The 22,676-nt window shown below is 40.0% G+C and overlaps 1 protein-coding gene across 2 annotated transcripts; it reads right to left on the reverse strand.

Annotated features, from left to right (window-relative positions):
• Positions 1-1,511: 1,511 nt before the first annotated feature.
• Positions 1,512-4,773, reverse strand: LOC148039267 (rho GDP-dissociation inhibitor 1-like). 2 transcript variants are annotated; one of them, XR_015690395.1, is made up of 6 exons: positions 4,334-4,773; positions 4,178-4,244; positions 3,712-3,936; positions 3,464-3,588; positions 2,144-3,337; positions 1,513-2,080 (listed from the first exon to the last, which is right to left on the reverse strand). XR_015690395.1 is itself a non-coding variant. In XM_087675155.1 (5 exons), the coding sequence occupies exons 1-5, from the start codon at positions 4,604-4,606 to the stop codon at positions 3,269-3,271; spliced, it is 759 nt and encodes a 252-aa protein (XP_087531281.1). In that variant the 5' UTR covers positions 4,607-4,773; the 3' UTR covers positions 1,512-3,268. The 2 variants fall into 2 exon arrangements, 1 of the variants encoding a protein (XP_087531281.1); XM_087675155.1 differs by having other exon boundaries at positions 1,512-3,337.
• Between the last annotated feature and the right edge of the window lie 17,903 nt (positions 4,774-22,676).

The following is a 22,676-nucleotide window of genomic DNA, read 5'->3' on the forward strand; positions in this document are numbered from 1 at the left end:
ACAGAAGCATTCCTTATGACTCCAAGTAAGTTATAGTAATTCGTGGCAATGGAGGTTCATCCATATAATTTTGGACGAACCTATCTTTGTCTCCATCTCTTTCTCTACATTGTCTTCTTTATTAGAATCAATAGTCAAATCAAACCATCATTATCATTATGAATCATGACAATATGATGGGCTTATGAGAGCAATAAAGTCAACATATAAAAAGCTACCATTTTCTAGTACTCCAACATTTGTGTCATGAGGCTTTGCACTTGTATACCATCAATGTTGGAATTGTTACCATTGCCACAAAAGGATAGAACCAAAACTACAAGTATTATATGTTGCCACATGTAATGCCACATTGCCACACTACAATGCCCTACTACTATCCCATCTCTAATTTGTGTAAGAGTATTTAGCTTGATCAATTCAATACCCACTTAGTAAGCATTGTGTCTAATAGTAGTCCATGCATTGTATAGTTAGTTTTATTAGTTTCATTAATTATTTGTATTAACACTAATTATCATATCAATTTTATATTAATATCTATTGAGTTATATTTTAATATTTTTTATGTTTACAATCAAATCAATTTTGCATTAGTTTAAGTTAATGATGGCTGTGTTTATGTTAATACTACATATTTTTAGTTGTATTAATTGCTTATATTTGTAATTAGAATAGTTTTATAGTAGTTTTAATTTAGTTTAAAGTTAATGTTAGTTCTATAATATTATTTAATGTTATTATTAGCATATTCAATATTTATTAGTTTGGATTCATTGTTTGTAGCTAGTTTAATTGTATTAGTTGCATAGGAATATTTAATGTTAGCATTAGTATATTCAATGTTAGTATTAGTTTAATGCTCATTCAATTCTTTGACATGATTGCAAACTTGACAATAGCAAAGGCCAACTTCAATTTTCCTAAGCTTGAGGCTTTGCCAAGGCTACAATCTACTTTCAAAAATAACTTATTACAATCCATATTTTTTATTTCAAAAAGTAAAGAGAAGTACAAAAAAGTAAACAAAAGTGCATATTTTTCTCAAGGGCATGCAAGGTAATGACAACTTCCCCAAACAACAAATAGACTTGTGTCACCTCTTCCACATGTTGATTTAATAACATACATGCTTTTTTCTCTTATTGATATGCTTTAACAAAGTTACAAGTTTAATTGTTGATCAAAAAACTTATGAAATGTCAAGCCTATTACATGTTAGACTTGGGACCAAGTATTACTTTGCTTTGTTTTTACTTCATGATTTGCAAGGTATAGTTTATCAAGAAATCCAAGCTGTATGATATATTTCCAACAAAATACTATGGACAACTTTAAAGTGTGAATTTGGTGTGAATTTTAAGTGGATTGCTTTTTTGTTAAACTTAAACTAGTAGAGAAACCATCTAAATAATTCTCTAAAAGTATAGTTTGTTGTATTATGTACTATTATGTTTTATATCTACAGGCTAAAGATGAAATACATGAAGGGATGAGATAGCTATGGTGTAGATGGTGTCAAAAGCAATGTGTTTGCATCTAATTATGTACTTTCGAAAGCCCTGAAGGCATCACTACATGACTACATGTTAACAATAAGATACGCATGTCCATGTTAGTTTTGGAGCACGTTTGGTGCAATAAGAATAGGGTCATCATGAAGATTGAGAAAGCTGTCCCTAGAAACAGTTTGCAAAGAAGTTCTTGCCTTTTACCTCTTGGCAGGGCATCTCTCATGCCAAAGAGCTTCAGTAAAATCCCCCCTTAGCTAGCCACTCTTTCATACCTCCAAACCAATTTCACTTTCCCAAAGTGCCAAAAAAATATGAGTCATAATCTCCATGTGTGCAATGCAAAATCCATGAGTTGTGTTGCATGGAGTATACTTTTAAGTACTTTGTCTTTGGTAGGTAGCTTCCTAGCCACCATCTACTTAGCTACTTTGTCTTTGGTAGGTAGCTTCCTAGCCACCACCTTCCATAGCAACAGATTAGAGCCTTTGCCTCGGTGTAGCCCTCCATGACCTTAGTCAATCACCTTCAATGTGCCAAGATCGAACAATCGTTTGCAAGTTATGGACCTTGCACTGGCTAACCACCTTGGGCTTCAATCGCCATTCATTGATCGTTTGCAAGTTATGAACCTTCCACTGGCTAACCACCTTGGGCTTCAATCGCCATTCATTGATTACTGAAGTCCCAACGTTTCTAAAGTTTGGCTACTAACAAGGCATTGCAAATCCCAAGCAACGACTCCTTTGGCCAATTGCTCTCTTTCTTCTGCAATATCTCCTACAACTACTCAAACTTGTCGTTAGCCTCTTCAATTTCTAGGACCTTGGACCTTGCTTGAGGGCCGCTACGGTCCCAAAGATCTATCCATCTAATCAATCTCCTCGCCGCCATCTTCTTGCCTAGCTTCACATTGCAGGAGAGCGAGACTTTCATGTCCTAAAATGCATAGGGAAGGGGTCCAAAAGGACTCGGCTCTGCAGCTTCTGCTACGAGCGGCGTACCGTCTCTACCACTGACATCCGCTTCAAAATTATCCTTCCACATCCCACCAATCACAGCAAGCTGGATGACGCGGTGGAGGAGGCAGCCATGCGCTCCGAAATACTGCAAAGCAAGCACTATAGATGAAGCAGATGCGCTAAGGTCTGGGCAGTGAAGGAGCTGCTCCCACCAACGTTTTGACTGTAACCAGGAATTCGAACTGGGATGCTATCCCTGAACCCAGTGGACACAGGCCCGGAGATCGAGTGCTAGCTGCTGTAGTTGGTGCTTTTGCTTGCACTTCGAAACGTCGTGCTTCGCGGCGCTCTTCTGGGCCGTGACCTTATTTACGGGGCGATCACTCGATGATTCTGGGGTGCTGTTTTTGGCTTGCGACGTGCCAGTCCAGCTCCTCACGCTTTCAAATTTCCCTTCTAGGCTAACCATGCAAAGACTTGAAATGAAGAGACAGACAGGAGATTGCGGGCTGAACACTGTCAGGTTTTTTGGGGGACTACAGCAAGTATTACGATCGCGCAAAAGAACCCTCATCAAATTAAACATTATCTCAAGCATGAGACGGCATCTATCGAAAAGCATTCCTCTTCCCCACCAAAACCCCCCCTCGAGGGAGGGCAGGGCTATACATACATTGGAGAGACGGGCGAGGCTCGGTTTCCTTTATAAAGCAAAATCATTGTAAATATCATATAAATGGAGATAGACTGGATCGCCAGCGAGAGAGAGACGGAGACAGAGAGGTATGATTTCCGCTACCAATCCTTCCGAATGTCGAAGGTATGCTCTGTCTCAAAATGGCACCTCCCATCATCATCTATAAACTGCGCACACAACATTCAAATGGATGTTTAGCAAACAATTATGTATCAGATTGAGAGGCACTGATGAGGACGGGGCTGGATGCTATGAATGGGGCAATTATATCATAATGTACATGCCCGCCTTACCCTCGTTTTGGCAGTGTAGCTCCCTCTCGCTAGCATTCCGGAAGGTGTAGTTTCCTCCTCCATCACTACCACGTGCGGCTCCCGCTGCGGTGCGAACGTTCCCAGCATTACCCGAGTATTGTCCACTGCAATTCCCACATGGACAAGCCCTTTGTCAAGCCCCAAATGGTTGTTCATCGTACAAACAAACGCCACAAGCACACATTCACCAGATACGGACTCTCTCAGAGGATCAGTTTGCAACTCACCCCTGATGCCATTCTTCCATACAACGTGATGGTAGATGAGGCCGGAAACAAGGTTGCGGTGCACCGAGAAGCTGAACTTGAGGTTGTAAGAGCTCCCTTCTTTCAAAGTGAAGAGGTGCGGCTTCTGTTTGGAAGGGCGTAAGGAAGCCAGATCCACCACTATGTCAGGTCTTCCTTCCGACAGAATATGCAGGCTAAGCAGCTTCACTTCCGGCTCCACACCATCTGCCATTGCAAACAAGAGACCTATTAAGAAGGTGCAAAGAGGGGCAATGCATTCTGCTCTAAGTGGTAACGACAGTAGGCGCTAATGATGGTGGCAACAACCAGGTTGCAATAGATTATTAGGTGATGCGATGATGATGATGATGATGATCCTATTGCGACGACGTTAATGCGGCACCGACCACGCTATAACCTGTGTTATCATTTAATCATTCAACATGATGTTGCCATGCGTGCCCACCTTCAATGGCATCTAGAAGGAGGCCTCCCAGCAACTGTTGCTTCCATCTTCTCAGGCTCTCATCATCCTGTCATCAACAAAAGCACTTACATGGGTAAGAAGACGATGCAGCCGAGCAGATGCAGACACGAATGTAGAGGGCGATTCCTAGTGTACCATATCTTTCTCCAGCTGCTGTTTCAAAGGAACGAGGGGGCCCAAGCTGAAGCCCTGCAGATCGCGCTCATCATCATCATCATCCGAGTCCAACAGAGAAGCTGTACTGAATTGCCTGTAAAGTCTGTCATGTTTCCTGGTATCGTCACGAGAGGAGGGTCCTGCTTCCTCTGTTCCCTCATTAGAAGAAGAAGAAGAAGGGGGGCACATAACGGCAGCTGTGTTGTTCTCTGCTTTGAAGGAGGAGTTATGGCCTCCGACCATCACAGACATGATTGTCACCAAGAGCAATGTAGAATGAAGGGGCAAAAGAAGAGGAGAGATGAAGGAGAGGCAGTGGGCGAGCAGGAGAGGACGCTTCTTCTTCCTGTGCCCTTCGAATCGTTCGATCGATCAAATTTTATTCACGACGAAAACGAGTTGGGAAGCGTTTGTGTTCAACTTTGATAGCATGTCGGCATTCGTCTGTAATTTCCCTTTACATTTTTTTTTGGTTTTGTAATTTCGCCATTAATATAATCTGCTTTTCTTGTTTTGTGTCATCTGCTATTAATTAATAATATGATCGAGGGCGAGGCTCACGGCAATCGACGCACTCGGCCGCTAATCAAAGGTTCATGATTGGTGATATTCTCACAATTTATTGGGCCCACCGTCAGTAAATCACGTGGCTCCCATGCAGCCTCTCCTTCAATGTGCTGCGCCGCGCCTGCGCCTTTACTCTCTCTAGCCTCTCGCTCTGCACCTTTATTGTACACACATGATCCACCGCACTGCGCATTGGAGCACATGTGCCGGATTTGGGCCCTGTTCCCCCGCCAAATGCTCGGCTTTGAGATTTTCGGAAATTTCTAAGATCTAAGGCAAGAGACCCTGGGTACATGCCTTGTTTTCTTCCCATTGGGATTGAAAAGTAGCTGGAGGCTGCCTGATAGAATCAAGGGTATATGACAAGCTGACCTCCGACAGACCTTGCTTGACGAGGGGTGAGAGTTAGGGGCACACATTACATCAATTTCTATCAAATGCAAAGGGGAAGAAGATGATGATGTGCAAATAGATCAATGGTGGCTGCTAGAGCCTGACAATACAATTTCCTATGTTCCATCAAATTTCGATTCCTTCTTCCATTAGCACTCCAACACAAAAGTGAAGGGTCATGTTGCCATGTTTGCAAGACCTAACTAGAAATTCGTCGGATCCTCCCTCGTGTGCCTAGGGTGAGAGCTGTGATGCTCGAGGTGTAGTATGGGGGCAAGAGGACACCAATGGAGGAGTAAGGTTTTGTACAGTCATGTGACGAGTTTCAAACACCGAATTGTTTGTGTCGAATTGCATAATAAATGGCAATTCATTAAACTTCTTCTTGTTCATGAATCTCTATTGCTCCTTTCATCTATGCTAACAGCCGAGGCTTCTTCTTATTGGTTAGCCCTGCTAAAGTTCTATTAGAGCTCACTTTTTCTTCAAGTTTAGCGATGCCTATGTGGGGTTTTGCTAACCACACTCCCCTCAGTCCTTCTTGATGCAACAGAATGGTAGTGGGGTTAATCGTCCCGTTATCCCCACTACAGCCCCATGTCATGTTGCCCTAAGGGAGCTACAATCATGTTTGACACCCAAAAGGAGAGGCTTAGAATACTAGAATACTAAAAGACAAAGAAGGATCTAGCATTCAACTTTGCACTACATTAAGGGGGGGTGATATTGTGACATCTATTGGCCCCTTAGTCAAAAAAGCTTGTCATGGCAAGATTACACAACACGAATCTCAAACCATGTTCTCGAGCAGATCACCTAGCTAGAAACAAAACATTAGCTATAGCAAAGCCATGACAAAGTTGTTATGGAGCTCCAATGCAAATTTAGATTGCAAAAACATCCCATAATTTTGTGACATGGACCACCCTAATTTAATTACATTGTGTGGACAATCATTCATTGGTCCTTTTTGCCACATGTTGAGCAATAATTGATTCGTCATGTCATTAAATCGGTGTCTATGTGGCACAATGGGTGTCAAAAAACAAGGGGTCCTCATGCCTCTTACCTTAGAGAGTGATGGGCTAGGAAGGTTGACAAAACATCTAAAGAAATGTCTACTATTTTGAATAAGAAAAAAGCAAATGATACATTCTCCTTTGAAAATAGATAAGAGGGAAGAGAGGTGAAGGACCCAAGAGCACACACACAAAAGCAATGGAGACCTGAGAACACAGAGAGATAGGGTTGAAACCTTCTTCTTCTTTTTTCTTCTTCTTCCAGAAATATAAAAGAACTAAGTCTATAGCATGATAAAAGACTAATATGAAAGTACCACAATGTATGTACACGTAGTCATTAGGTGTAAACCCACTAAGGAAAGAAAAGGTGACCCAATGAATGTGCCATAACCAAGGATAGACTACAAGGGTATAGTCTAGCTATAGCATCACTAGTGTATCCTCATGTCAATCACCTAACATGCCGGTAAATAATGTCCTCCCACATCACTAAGGTGTGTAGTGGATGTAGACTCATGTAGAGCTCGACATCTCAATACTCCTCCTCGAGCTCAATATGAGCTCGTGAACTCCAAGCATAGTCATGAAGTACTGAAGCTTCTTAGCTTCTAAGGCCTTAATGAAATTGTCAATAGCTTGATTCTTTGTGCTGACATAAACCAAGTTAATATCACATGTCATAACTCACTCCTAAATGAAGTGATAATGGACCTCTATGTGTTTGGTTTGTGCATGATACACTAGGTTCCTAGCCATTTGAATGCTACTGAGGTTATTAGAATCGTGATGATAGCCTTCTTGTCCACCTGCATCCCCAAATCACCAAGTAGCTTGCATAGCCAAGCCACCTCACATGCTACAATTGCAGCACCTATATACTCTGTCTCTATACTAGACAAGGCAATTGTTGGTTGTTTCTTGATGCTCCAAGTAATAGTAGTATTGCTAAAGGAAAACATAAAATCAATGGTAGACCTCCTCTCTGAAATACTACCATCCCAATTTGCATTTGTATAACCTTGTTAGTCCAATGAACACTATATTAGGGAATTTGGGAATTTCCATGCACTTTAGGAACCCCCGATATCTTTATTATTTGACCACATGGTTAAATCTTGTTGTCTTACTTAAAGGTGGACTCTACCTAAATGCTATATAAGCTACCTCCCCAAATTTCACTTTCAAATATGAATCAAGATTTAGCCACGAGGTCAAATATTTATCACTATTTTAAATTAAAATTTTGACATTTTCTAAATTCTCTAATATGGTGTTAGTGATACACTTGTACCATAGAATAAGGTATAATTCAATGTGGACTTGACATAGCACAATGTACACTGCACTATATCCAATTGTGGCTTCTGTGGAAGCTACATAAATTGACTCTCTAAACAAACTATGTAGTTTAGGTTTGACCTAGTGATCATTAAATAGATAAGGCTGCCCACAATCTTTTGATACATAGTAGCATTATCAATCAAGTCACCCTCATATGCACTAAGCTTAGCATTAATATCCAAATGTATAGAAATAAGTTTGCAATCAACCATACCATACTTCTTTAACATATCTAATGCATAATGTCATTGTGACAACCATACACCCTTTGGAGTCCTAATTATCTCTATGTCAAGAAAATAGCACAGCTCTCCCAAATCCTTCATCTCAAATTCAATCTTGAGGAGACTCTTCACATGATCAATCTTTTTCTCAATATCACCCATAATGATCAAATCATTTACATATATAGTAATGACCACAATACCTATATCACTCTCATATACATAGAGTGAGTAATATTGAGATGGCAAGCTCAACACCTGTGGACATTAATAATGGACCACCTCGTTAGATGGATCCACATGTCTACACTTAGCACATCAGTGGTCATTATAATTCTCACATGGCCACTAACTTATCACTTATTATATTTTGTTTGTTACACCTACCTACAACTAGCATAATTATAGCACCAGTCAATTAATATAGTCAGTTATACATCGTTTGACTTAGTAGGTCACTTTTCTTTATGTTGTATCTTATCTATACTTTGTGTACATTGTATTGTACATGAAAAAAGAATAAGAAACTAGCAAGTTGGCCTCCATCTGTTTTCTTCTATTCTTAAGTGAGCTTCCTCTTATGTGTATGATATAGTTTGACATAGCAGCTCAAGCAAGTCTCCCCCACCGCACAATTGGTGATTTAATATCAAAGTGGCGCCATTAAGAGAGGTTAGTTTTGAAGGTTGAAGTGAAGAAAAAGAAGCAAGGATTCAAGCAAGCAAGTAACGGGTAAGAAGCTTTCCTATTCTTCTACTCTTTCTCTTAGATAGTGCCTATAGAGTCACCAAAAGTAAGACGACATAGCAAAAATCTCAAATTGTTGTGAGATTTGGTTTACGAGCAAAGCATTGTATATTCTGCAGATAAGCCCTTTAGGGCTTGCTCCCTACTTTTTAAAAAATGTGAAGCTGTTTTGGGCCCCGTTTTAGACTTGCAAGATTGGTTTTGAAGGTTGAAGTGAAGAAAAAAACCAAGGATTTGAGGAAGCAAGAAACAGGTAAGAAGCTCTCCCATTCTTCTACTCTTTCTCTTGGATAGTGCCTATAGAGACATTGAAAGCAAAGCAGAGTAAGAATCTCAATTGTTGTGAGATTTGGCTTATGAGCAAAGCATTGTATATTTTACAAATAAGCCCTTTAAGGTTTGCTCGCTACTTTTTTGACCATATGAGACCGTTTTGGGCCCTATTTTAGACCTGCAAGGTTGTGAATAATAGTTTCAAGGTATATTGTGATTTATATTGTGTTGACTAAAAGTGGGTGCACATGTTATGGATTTTGTTTTCTTAGAAGCAAAAACACAAGTTCTATTTGTTATAACAAGTTACAAATTACATGTACTGTTAATAAACAGTCCAGTGAAAAATGTTACTTGGTGTATTGCTATGCATTTGTTGTGGAAGGTTGTAAAAGACTTACTTGTTATTTTGTATCAATTTTATGATAATGGCAGAGAATAGTGGAAGCCCTATCATTGAGAAGTTGAACGAGAATAATTACCCATCATGGATATCTCGTATGACGAACTTCCTTATTGGAAAAGGCATTTATGTTTTCATTTCAGGTGAAGAAAATGAACCGCAATAAGGTAATCGTGCAACTGTAGAAAAATTAAAGGTGTGGAGTAAATAGAATGCAAAAGCCAAAAAGGTGATGTATTGGCTATTTGCAATCATTGATGATACTATGATGGGATATATCGAAAATATAGAAACTTCACATGCAGCTTAGACAAATTTTGAGAATGTGTTTTCTATCAATACAAATTAAAAAGATTAAAATCAAGCTAGAGTTGTCTAAAGCTATTCATATTGCCATCTATATTATGAATAGAATACCCTCTATTGCAGTTCATGGAGTTGTTAGCAGTCATATTTATCATGCATTGTCATCTCGTGCCTGCTCGACTATTTCTTGGAGACACGGTTAGAGAGTGAGCCTCAATCTGAGTCGGAATGACGACTTTAGGATCTTTGACTTGTCTGTCACTTGTTTTGATGGAGGAGGTAGCTCATTCTAGAGCACTCAACTTATTACCTTTTAGTGCATTTTCTCTTACAATTGGTACTTTGTGTGCATTCCCCAGGTAGTTACTACTTTCCATAGTCTGCCTACACCTATTGGACATTGTCATTGTCATCTTAGATTTTTCCAAGGTCACACCTATTTTTTTGGCATTTTATTCGTCATTGACCAACATTTACTACTAGTCGGCCAACATTTATGGCCTCCTCTAATGCAAGTTACCCATATTTGGGCTTTTTGCTATATATATCTTGCCTCTTCCATCGTCCTCCTTCCCTAGCAGGTATACACTCAGACTCCATCATCTTTCTCCGTCTCTAGTACTATTGTCATCATTATCCTGATCTAGTGCCCTCACTAACATTGTGGATTGCGTGTAAGGACTAATCAGTCTCCTTTTGCTTTTCTATTTGTATTAGCATTCTTTCTTATTTAGTGAGATTTCATTCTTCTTTTCTTGTAGTCTCTCTCTATTCCTTTGTCTCTGTGTTTCCATTTCTTTTCATTGTGTACTCTCACATAGTGTCATTATCTTAGAGAGACACAAAGTCCCTGATTCTTGCAATGGAAGCTATCCACATCTACATTTTGCTAAAAATGCAGCTTTCTTCTTGAAGGCAATAGCTTCTTTGTACAAGCGACAATATTTCTCCCCCAAGCAAACCCTCTACATCGACTTTCTTGTGATCATGTAGCTATTTCCTCTTGTTTCAGGACTGTATATCACCAAAATGTAAAATTTTTGTGGGTGTCTTCTTGTAGGATTTTGAAGATATTTTACCACCAATTTCGCGGCTCTGATGATATAGATGAGGAGCTTTCTCAGCATTCCTTCGAACAATGTTGTGACTATCACGCAAATTGTGAAGAATGGAGGTCATCTAGCCCATTTGTTCAGGAACCCTTTCCTCCCCATTCTTTCCATGTCTCATAGAAGGCCCGTTCTGCTAGGCCCCATATGCCATCCATGGCACCCTCTATAAAGGTACATGTACTCGCTTCTTTATCCAAAGAGGACTAGCTTGATGGTTTAAACTACTCACTTTGGTCATTATGGTGGAGTGTGTCATTGATACCTTTGATCTCTGAGAATTTGTTACCCATTCTATTCCCAATCCAATGGAGGATCCCACCATTGGATCATCGATGGATCGTGCAGCCTTATGGGATCAACTCAACTCTAGAGTATGCTCTTTCCTCATTATGAGCTTACATGATTCTATCCTAGTGTATGTGCACATGTTGCGAAAAGTAGTGGAAGTGTGGACAAAGCTTGCTTCTTTGTACCATTAGAAGACATTTTTCCACCAAATTACTCTCAAGAAGAGATTACGGATGCTTCTTGTTGATGATTCTCCTTTCATGAAGAATCATATTAATAGGTTGGAGAATATGAGGGATGAGCTTACGTCCCTTGGCAGGATGACCTCTTTAGAGGATGTGGCTATGATTCTTTTGAATCAATTGCAATCTCCCCAATTTGATATTTTCTACACTAGCCTTCTTACATTGAGGACCTGTGAGAAGCCACGAATCCATGTATATGCTAGAACTCCTCGCCATCTAAAAGCTTGTTCCAGTGAAAGGAGCATCGTACAGACTTTGCAAAATAAACAAATAGACATTAGTCTACCATATACACAATACATCATAAAAAAACTAATGACTAGAAACAAGAAAGAGGATTGACTTTTTGGATCACCACGTGCATACAATCTATCGATAAGTGTAGTGAGATCATGTCTATCTACATATCGAGTCTCCAAACTTATGGGATTGCAGTTTATGATGGAATGTTGTAAAGAAAATAGAATAGCATTGTCAGAAATAAGGTTGTTAGTATAAGTGATATTCTAAATAAGAAATCGAGAAGAACCAAAAGAAAACTTACAAAGTTCTCTAAATAAATCCTGTGGTCACCATTTCCCAGACGATGCATGACCCCTGCCTCCAATCGCACCCTTGCTGCCTCTCGCTACTACTGCTACCCTCGTCCTAGAGAGTCTATGGCCTCCTCCTTGAGTCTTCGCCAATCCTCTACATCCAAACACTCAGGTTTTGAGGTGCCACTCTTGATTGCCTTGCATGATTTTGATCATCTATGTGATATGTATGTATGCATACATTCCATCATCCACCCAATGGAAAACCTCTCTGCCATTGTAAGTATAGGGAACTCCTCATGCAAAGATGCCACTACATAGTCCTTGCTCCCCTTCTGTATATTCTTCCAATAGTCTAGAACATTGTGCTTAAATACTTGCTACCACAACTCTCTCATGCAAGACATCACCCTCCTCCCCTCATCATTCATGATCACAACACCGGTTTTGTCATCTATGAGGTATCTATATCCTATTGGGATATATCTAAGGTGCGGTCTCTCCCACCTGTGGTCATGCTCTTGGGCATAATCAAGAGACCCTTGTACATGTGACATACCTGTGGGGATAGTATAACTTGGAGTAGTACCCATAGGAGGGCCACCTGCTATGGATGGCTATGCAAAACCCAGAGTCATGGGAGTAGATGTCCCTACAAGTGTGACAAATCCTAGAGGTGACAAGTGTCCACCAAACTAACAAGATGACAGAGACACTACATTGATGCCTCCATAACACCCACCTAAGCCACCCTCTTTGATATTGGTACAAGAGCGAGGAGTAGCAACCCTCTTTGGAACCAATCATGGACTCATAGCATCTACATCTCTACAACACCTCCTAGAATCACTCTCTCCATCTAGGGCTAGTCTAGAGCATCGATCCCACATGCTGGAGGTTGAAGCATCGAAGTGTGTTGAAGTAGACCACACAGAATGGCCTGATGATGTCCACGACAACTCTTGGTCTACCATATCTCTAAAGTGGGCCATTTGATTAGGAAATATACATGTGAAGATCTCCTGTAGCTCCTCATCATCATCCCTCAACTCATCCTGCTCTCTGGCTATCGTCACATAGATTTGTCCATTTTTTCTTGGACAAATAGCTCCAAAAATTGAGATGGACCTCATCAAATGGTTGTCCCAACTCCTTCCAATACAACTTTAAACTAGTGTACATCGATATTTTTTTTTGAAGCCACGATAATCCACTAAGATAATACTTTGCAAGCTGCAAAAATACTCCATCTCATCTACTGTAGTATTTGGATCTATAGCTTGCGATTGGCTCTCTTGCTCAAACTTTTCCATGACATCACAATCCATTGTGGAGCACATTTTGTTAATGTGCTTAATAAAAAATGTCACCTACACAACCAGGCTACACTGTAGATTTTATATTGTATACCAAAATGGTTAGATTAGTTGTTGTGTATAAAATCTAGATATGACACCAAAGAAAGAATGCGGTCACTTTCGGACTACATTCCCTTAAAATTTTCCACTCCTCAATAGAGACCTCTACCCCTTTGTGCGAAGCTGCGAGATAAAAGCTTCATGCAACCACCACATAGACATAAATTGCAACATCTCCTCCATGTCCTCAAGATATCGAACTAGTTGATGGTGTGTACTACGTCAAAATTCTAATCGCACTCCCTCTCCCGCTCTGTTCTAGCGGCCTGCTTATATCAAGCAAGCCATTTCTCCATGGATGCATGATGCAACATACAAAAATGATTCACTTTCTTCTCCGTGGCACCATCCATCCTTTTTCCTAATCTTGGGTTAGTCTATCACTGTCCTTTAGCACCCATAGCATATTGTTATTGAGTCCACTATATCGCTAGCCACTTTGAAATATGTACTAATGCCTCTGCACACTAGCCAACCTTTGGCCATGCTACCTTATGGCTGAGCTCATTGTCACACAAAGCCTTTTAGGGTTTTCATGAAGCGCTCTAAGAAGAACATCCATCACGTATGGACGCGTCCTGCAATCTCCACTTCATCCCATGAGATATACCAGGAGAGGTGAGTTTGTATCGTGAGCATGGGAAGGTGATTCTCAAAGAGATAGACTATCTCCATCACTCCTACACCTTGCAGATTCAATAGAGGATGTCTTGATCTCCTTCTGTGAGATCCAGTGCACTAAATTTGACAACTTATAAATCACCGAGCATATTTCTAGAGTAAGGCACCTTGCAATCGTGATCGGTTGTACAAAGTGTCAAAAAGTTAAAGCATTACAAACATTGAATAGACACTAAATAGTGCAATACTGAGGTTACTTGCTATCAAGGTCAGGACAAACCTAGCATATCTTGTGCCAATCATGGGATTTTAGCCTTAATAGTTGGTCATCTTTAGGAAAAATAGACATGAGGAAACACATCATATCCATTGGGGTACCGATAGACCTAATAAATTACTTCACCATGTGCTCCTTTTTAGTGGATAGGACCCAAGGAGTGTGAGGTAGTTGTAAGCGATCGTCAGAGCTCAATTGAGCGCCTCCATCTTGCCTACCTCCTTCAAATCCAATCGTGCCTCTATAATGTCTCTCTTTCCTATGATATGGTCCCATAATAAGCTGCCTACATTCTTGAAAATATGCATGGGATAAAACAAATGGTTGATGTGTAAGTGGGGTCCAATATGGTAACTTGTAGAAAAATGAGAACTTTTACATTTCACTTGGAGGTGACTCCTTGTGGACCATTTTCAACTCATACAAGCTTTGAGCATTTATTCCTACTGGAGGTAATCCAATAAAACCTTCCCTTAGTTCATGACCCTTTGGTAAGAAAGAAACATGTCCTTGATATACCATCTTCTTCATGGTCTGTGACCTTCAGGAGTCTAATTGTGGCCCACACAATGGACATGCATGATAAGCTAAGGTAACTAGACCTGTCACAATGACCCTATCTAGTCAACACAAACTTGAATGAGCCATGTTAGATATTAACAATGAGAATGGAAGCCCACTTACTTGAGCACTCCTCAAATCCCAAAAAGTCACATGTTCCACATGAGAATGGCTTGCATATGAGCAAACATCCGACCATCATGCTTGCTCATGTCTTCTACAACGACCCCCTCCTTCCATAAAATCTTGAGCTCATCAACTAATGGATGGATGTAGACGTCCATGTTATTAACTTTCTAGCACCCAAGAATGAGTAAGCTAAGGATCATGTGTCCTTTCTTCATAGAAAGCCATGGTGGGATGTTTGAGAGCAGTATTTAAAGACCCATAAAGTGCGGATTAGAAGTGAATTAATGCTAATTTTAGGCGGGAATTTAAAGCCGACAGAAGCGAAACATGAATATCCTAAAGACTAAGGAAGGCGCAATTGTAAAACTACGGCCATTGCAATGGTTGCAAATTTTTAGTAAATTTTTCAATGGTCGAATTGAAGAGAGAGAGCTTCCCGGCCGTTCGGGATGTTGATCGGTTAGGCAGGATCAGATTCAGAATTGGGCGTCAGATGGGAGAGATGCGTGAAGCTGGACATTGCCAAGGTTAAAAGACCAAATATTTTAAAAAAATTGGGCATGGCCCTCCAAAAATTTTCGTGAGGGGGGGAGACCTTTTTTCAAAAGGTGCAGGAAAAACAACGCCCCCCCTTGTGCCGATTTCATGGAGAGGGGAGGTATGATGGCTGTGAACAACCAATGCAACAGACAATAGCAATATTCTTCTCAAATTTTTTGCTCCTCATCGCTAGTTGCTTATCGAGAAATGGCTGCCCAGTGGTGGAGTTGAAAATCTAGTCTTTCTCTCTCCTCCCTCATCTCTCCTCTTGAGGGTTGTTCACATGCATGAATCTATGGAAGAAGGGTAAGGTGTTGTATTTGAGATGTTGATGGAACAATTGTACAGGAGCGGAGGAGATTATAGATTAGAGTTGGACAGAGCGTCAATGGTAAAAAATAAGTGTCAGTTACCTTCCAACCATTAAATACGCGCCTCCAAAACTAGGTTTCTATGTGTAAGCAATCATTTCATTTGTTTTATGAAAGATGTTTGATGAAAGTGTTTGTAAATGGATTCTTTTGATTGATAATACTAAAATTTATTAAAAATCTTGAAGAAAACAAAAAAAATTAGTTGTTTAATAATTTATATCAAAACTCACAATTATGTGATTTTTATGAAAATGATAAATTTTGGGAGTTTTGTTGTGATTTTGGGGTTCAAATGGAATAAAAATGAATATAAAATCAATGTTCAGTAATTATGATCAGTACCAATCCATAAATCAAAATTTTGTTTAAATAAATGAAGAAAAATAGTGAAAAAATTAGTTTTTTACGCTAAAAATTTAAGAAAAAATATGCATTATGTCCACGAGTGTATGGCATGGCTATAGCATGAGGGATTAGCCTCAGTTCAGCCATGTCTCCATGTTAAAATCCATTTCTACCACTTTTTACAAGAAAAACACATGAAAAACCGCTCTTTACACCTATTAACGATGCATAACCTAAACGGTAGGGGGAAGAGGGGTTTTGATGTTGATTAGTTGTTGAGAATATATGAAATTTTGATCTATTTGTTTGTGCATACTATATAGGACATTTATAAAGTAAGTTAAAGGGGTCAAGCAGCACGAGGATACTCGGGACTGACCCTTAGCAACGAAGCATGATGTATAAGTTAAAATCATTAAAAGAAATATTTGTTGCACTTCACACACTGATTTATGAATTACAAAATGTTTCAGCACTATGGCATTTACAGTTGCATTGCACATTTCACACGGTAACTCCTGGATGCATTGCAATTGATTTCTTATACACATGACCTACGCTGAGTTGTGAGACACCTAAGCTATAGGTTTAGGCAATTGGGTTCCTTGGGAAACTGTCAAGTGAGGAAATATATGATCTCTTGGATCGTTCTAAAATAAGAGTGGAGTTTGTGATGCATGTGTTATTTATGTTAGGGGCGCATCGAGGGGCCAATCCTCGAGGTGTAGGAGAGGTGTAGTGGGGCTACGACATTTAACCGGAGGGGTGTCTCCTTGTGTTTGTTCTTACGAGGTATTTTATACCGATATATGTGTAGGGACTCCCTCTTTGAGAAGTGTGGGGCTTAATCATTGGACTACAATTCAAAACAAACTCAAAATTTATACCGATATATGTGTAGGGACTCCCTCTTTGAGGAGTGTGGGGCTTAATCATTGAACTACAATTCAAAACAAACTCGAAATTTACGATAGAAGTGAAGTTAGGTTAGTGTGTCCCTTAGACGCTCTTGGTTGGGAGGTCGAGGGGGTTGAGTTTTTTAAAGTATAGAGAGGCCTTAGTGCTTAGAGCCATTGTCGGGCCCGTTTTAGGTATCGACAAGTGGTGCATTTTCCGGGAGCCGCTAATAAGTAGCGATTTTCAAATCTCGGTCAATTGGAACCAATTCATTAGTGTATGCCAAAAATCAGTGAGATAGACTCACAATACCATTAAGCCGAGCTTCAAAAGCAAGAAAGAGCTGAATGAGCTAGATGGTGGGCCGAAATAAATAGAAGATATTCTTCACAAAGGAGTGGTCAAATATCCTTACAAGGGCAGGGCCTTAGTAACCCTAGCTCGACACATAGTCCGTTAGGGGAGGAAGCTCTAATACTTCCCCCCTTTCAATCAATTTGTCCACTTCGAGTGGAGTGATAGTTCCAATTGTGCAAATCCCTTTAGCGAATCGAGTTGTTACCATGGTATCACAACCCATTGCAATCCTAGCAGGGATGGCGGATTGGCCAGCCTTAGGGTTCCCTCTACCCATTTTTAATGGGTTAGTAGAGAAAGATGTGGAGCTGCACATAAATGAATTCTAGAAGTTAATGTTTAACTCTTGAATTCAAGATGAAGGATACTTAATGATGTTCTTCAACATGACCTTGAAAGGACGAGCTTCAGTGTGGTATCACAGCCTAGAGGCGGGAACCATAACTATGATCGACTTAGTCTTTGCAGCCTTTCAAAGAGAGTTTTCCTCGAAAAGGGGAGGTCAGTATTGGCTACGTGTTCTTAATATTACACGTCAAGAACCTCATGAGAATGTTTGTGTGTATGCTAAGAAACTGGAGGACGTATTTCGAAAGTTGCAAACCTATATTCCTATTCCAACTGCTACTCAGTTGTAATATTTTTTGAATGGACTAGACTTTAACATTCAAATGCAGTTTAGCAATGTTGCTCTTGCCGACATTGATACGACTATTACACGAGTAGAAGAGGTAGAATCACGATTACAAGCAGCTTATGCCTCTAGGTCAAATTGGAATCCAATTTTAGGGTTTGGAAACACTTTAATGCTGATGAATGGAGGTCAAGGGATGCCATGAGTCCTCCTAATGGGAGAGGAAGCATAATTCCAAATTCACCCATGTTGCCAACTCCTTCTAGTGTGACCATGCCGATGACTAGTCAGATGGCTCCACCAACTATTGGAAGCCCAATGATAAATTCTAACATTGTTCCAGGGAATCAATAGCCAATCCCTAATCCAGTGATTAGGCCAATATGGAATGACAAGTAGATGGTCGCAGCTATGAGTCAAGTGCCTCGAATGTCCTTGGTGAAGTTAAGGATATGATGAAGCACTATACTGATATGATTAGCGAACAATATATACAAATAGCCATTGATGTTAATTTCCTTAAGAAGTAGCAGACTTTGATAGGGAGTCGATGCCCTAAAGAGGGTGCCCCTCAAGATTCAGTTGTAAGTGGTGTGGTGGTCAACATTTTCTTAGGAATTGTCCAAATGTTAAATGTGACATATGTGGGAAGTCCGGCCATTTAGCTAGTACATGTTGGAGTAAGATTAGCTCTCTCTAGCAAGGAAGTAAATAGCCAGGTCCAGTTAATCATCGAGTGCAAGGGAATAATCTCTAGTAAGATGAAGGACTGAAGCAAATATTACAGAAAGGGAAAGCTATGGTAGAGGAGCTACCTAGTGGCAGTGGAGTTAGCCTTATAGAAGTTATTTGTGTCAATGGCATTAAAGCTTCTAATCTACGGGTTATTATGAGAGGTCAAAAGGGTAAAGAAGTTGACAAGGCCAAGGCAAAACTCGTCAAGGGAAACCCCAAGAAAGATGATAGGGGACGCAAGCCCTTAATCCCAATATGGGAGGTGGATCTCTCAAGGCTGTAGATGGTAAAGCCAACCCTAAGAATGATAAGGAGTCACCAAAGAAGAAGGTGAAAGCTAAGAAAGAAGCACCAAGACCGGCTCAAAGACCAAAAGAGAGAATGGTCTAGTGAGAAAAGTGAGCTCTTGCTAGCTATCATGAATTTGATTTAGCAAATTCTATTTGCGAAGTTAAGCCAGATGTAAATCTTCTACAGTTGATTAAGTTGTCTCCAGGAGTGTGTAAGGAAATGAAGAAGATTCTATACATTGGGTATATCTTTGAGCCCTTGGGGATAGCACGAGTAGGAGATGATTAGTTTAAGCATGCTGAGAAAAGCATTGTTCGAGGGTAGTAGCATATGTTGATGGAATATTAGTGGACCATGCTATTGCAGACACAGGATCCTCTGTCAAAATTATGAGTTCAAAATTGATGGAGAGACTCAGATTAGAAATAAAAAGAGATGCCTCCACAATCCTCCAAATGGCTAATGACAGTTTAAGACAACCTAAAGGTTGTATTACTAAAGTCCATGTGATTGTTGCCAATGTAGAATTCATTCTGGACTTTAGGCTCATTAGGTTTGTAGGGCAACCTAGCTATCAAGTATTGCTAGGCAGGCCATGGATCTTACAAACAGACTGTCAGGTTGATATATCTGCTGGGGTGATTGATCTTTGGTCGAGATGCTAGATGTGCAGTAGTAGATGCCTATCATGAATCTCCTTAGAGTATGAGAGAGTTCATTTACCTTCATTAGATTTTGATATGCTAGATGCTCCATCTACTAGTGAGATGCCATCAAGTGATGAATCCAATGAGGGGTCCACTACAAAAGACATCTACCAAGTGACTTTGAATGAGCCAATAGAGGCTTGAGAGAGGATAAGGGATGTGGATGTAATTGAGCTTGACCTTGGTACGAGGAATGATTCATGGCCAATTAAATTCGGGTCCATGCTTAGTTTGAAAGAAAGGAAGGACTATGTGTCCTTGGTTCAAGAAGTATGTGATATCTTTGCTTGGAGTTATGATGAGCTGAGAGGCATTCCTCCTAGCCTGCTTTTTCATATGATTCCTTTGAAGCAAGGTAGCCACCGTGTGTGACATAAAGTAAGGCGTATGTCTTTTGAATTAAGGGATGGGCTATTCGAAGAATTGACAAAGCTACGAAAGGTTGGATGAATATTTTCATTCAACACACAAAATGTTATTCACCATTTATTATCAGGAAGACGAATAATAATCAACATAGATTTCAGAAAGCTTAATAAGTAGATGGTTAAGGATTACTACCCATTGCCATTCATTGACCAGATTTTGGATTAGTTAGTGAGTAGGAAAATCTATTCGTTCATGGATTACTTTGCTAGATATAACCAAATGGCTATTACGGAGCAAGACAAATTGAAAACGACATTTATCATTGTCTTCAATACCTTTGTGTATCATGTGATAGCCTTTGGTCTATGCAATGCGCCTGGGTCTTGGCAACGAATAGTTGATAAGACCTTTGGTGATATTTCCTCAGAGGAGTTAAAAGTCTTTATTGATGATCTAGGGGTGGCCATCACAAGGGAGTGACAAATTGATTATTCTAAGGAAATGTTTTGAGCATTGTAGACAGCTATGTATTGCTCTTAACCCTAGAAAGTGTGTATTTGGAGTACCCTATGGGTTGTTACTCGACCATGTGGTTAGTTTAGTTGGTATTGCAATTGACTCTGAAAAGATAAAGGTTATAGTCTTTATGAGTCCACCGTGTACTCCAAAAGAGGTACACAAATTTCTATCATCAATGGGATATTATCGAAGATTTATTAATGCGTTGGTGGAAAGAGCATTGCCATTGACAAACCTCCTATCTTTTAATTGTCTATTTGAGTGCAATGAAGCTTGTCAACTATCCTTTGAGAATGTGAAGCAAGAATGAGCAAAAGCGCTAATCCTAAAAGCACCCAAAGGAGGTGAAGTTTTCTACATATTTTCAGCAAGCCACAATGTATAGTATTAGCTGCTATTTAGCTCAAATTTGGGAGGAGAAATGGTATCATCCAATTGCCTTTGCTAGTAGGAAATTGTGCCTTGGAATGGTCTTTGCAACAAATAAATTTAGGCATTATATTCTCTATGAGAAGGTAGTATTCTTTACGAAGGCGAAAGGACTCCGATTGTTGCTGAACAAGTTGCAGCTATCGGATCGGTTAGCAAAGTGGTTAATCACTTTGTACGAGTTCGATTATGAGATTAGGAGCAAGCCACTAAAGTTGTAGGGTATTGTAGAATGTCTTGTGGATTTCGAGGAGCCAAAGGAAATTTTGGCTGAGGGAAGTCATATTGAAGGTCTATTTAAAATCGATACAACTTCCATCCCTTCCTGGTATGCGGCTATAACGCATTATTTATTTACATGAGGATTTGGAGCTATTTTATCGAAGTCTGAAAAGAGAAAGATCAAGCAACAAGCATTGCACTTTTTGATTATAGTAGGTGTCTTGTATCGGAGAGGAGTCGATGATATCTATCATTGTTGTGTAGTATCCGATGAGGTACCATTTATTCTTGAGAAGTGCCATGATTCAGCATGTGAGGGACATTTTGCTGGATGGCTTACCGCCCAAAAAGCTCTTCGTGCTAGATATTGGTGGCCATCGATTTTTCAAGATGTTTTTAGTTATGTCAAGCGCTGCGATGTTTATTAAAGACATGATGCAGAGGAAAATGGTAGGCAACCTCTAAATTCCATTTTGGTTACGTTACCCTTTGAAAAATGGGATATTGATTTTGTGGGACGAGTATACCCTTCATCAACTATGTCAAAGCGGTATATTATTGTAGCAATAGACTACTTTACAAAGTGGTTTGAAGCTCGAGTGCAATGGTGAAAGACAATGCTAAGGAGACAGCCAGTTTCATTATGGAGCAAATTGTTTGCCGTTTTGGTCCATCAAAGGGATTGTGTCTAATTGAGGGACACACTTCTTGAACAAGGTTATAGTGGCTCTAACTGAAGCTTTGAAGATTAAGCACAACAAGACTATCCCATATAATCCTCAAGTGAACGACGAGGTTGAGAGTATAAATAAACAACTAGTAGGAATCTTATCCCAAGACAGTATCGAAAAGCAAGCACGATTGGGATAAGAAATTATATGTGGCAGTGTGTGCTTATAACATGACATTCAGGAGAGCCACATGCCACACCCCGTTCAAGCTAGTGTATGGGGAGGAGTGTGTTTTGCTACTAGAAATAGAGCTCTCCAATGTGCGTTTTGCCGTCAATCATTCATTGGGAGAGAAAGAAGCGTTACAAGAATGGTATATGTCTCTGGCACATCTTGATGAGATTCAGTTGTAGGCTGTATTACATCAAGAAGTAGGAAAGAGGAGAATGAAAGCCCTTCATGATCTTTGGGCTAAGAAGTACAAATTTGTGAAAGGTCAGTTAGTGCTGTATTATGATGCTCGTCGGGAGCTCTTTCTAGGAAAATTAGAACCCAAATGGGATGGACCATACAAGATTGTATGCTTAGGAAAGAATGGCTCTATGACCCTTCTAGTAGATTTGCAGGGGGTAGAGTTTAAGACTAACGTTAACTTTAATAAGCTGAAGCCTTACTATGTATAAGGGCTAATATTGGGCTTGGTGCCTATGCAGATCCTTCAGGATTTAGCTTTAACATGCAATAGGTACCAAGACGAGTGGATGGGATG

The sequence above is a fragment of the Lygodium microphyllum genome, chromosome 3 (assembly GCF_053477565.2).
Source record: "Lygodium microphyllum isolate KBCC chromosome 3, Lygodium_microphyllum_v1.1.10, whole genome shotgun sequence".
In the NCBI taxonomy this organism is placed as follows: Eukaryota; Viridiplantae; Streptophyta; class Polypodiopsida; order Schizaeales; family Lygodiaceae; genus Lygodium; species Lygodium microphyllum.

Bases quoted from the DNA above. Each gene is read 5' to 3' on its own strand.
- LOC148039267 (XM_087675155.1), bottom strand. From the start codon at position 4,606: ATGTCTGTGATGGTCGGAGGCCATAACTCCTCCTTCAAAGCAGAGAAC. The intron at 4,245-4,333 runs GTACACTAGGAA...TGTTGATGACAG, and splicing joins AGCAGCTGGAGAAAGATATG to GATGATGAGAGCCTGAGAAG. The intron at 3,937-4,177 runs GTGGGCACGCAT...TTGCAATGGCAG, and splicing joins CCTTCTAGATGCCATTGAAG to ATGGTGTGGAGCCGGAAGTG.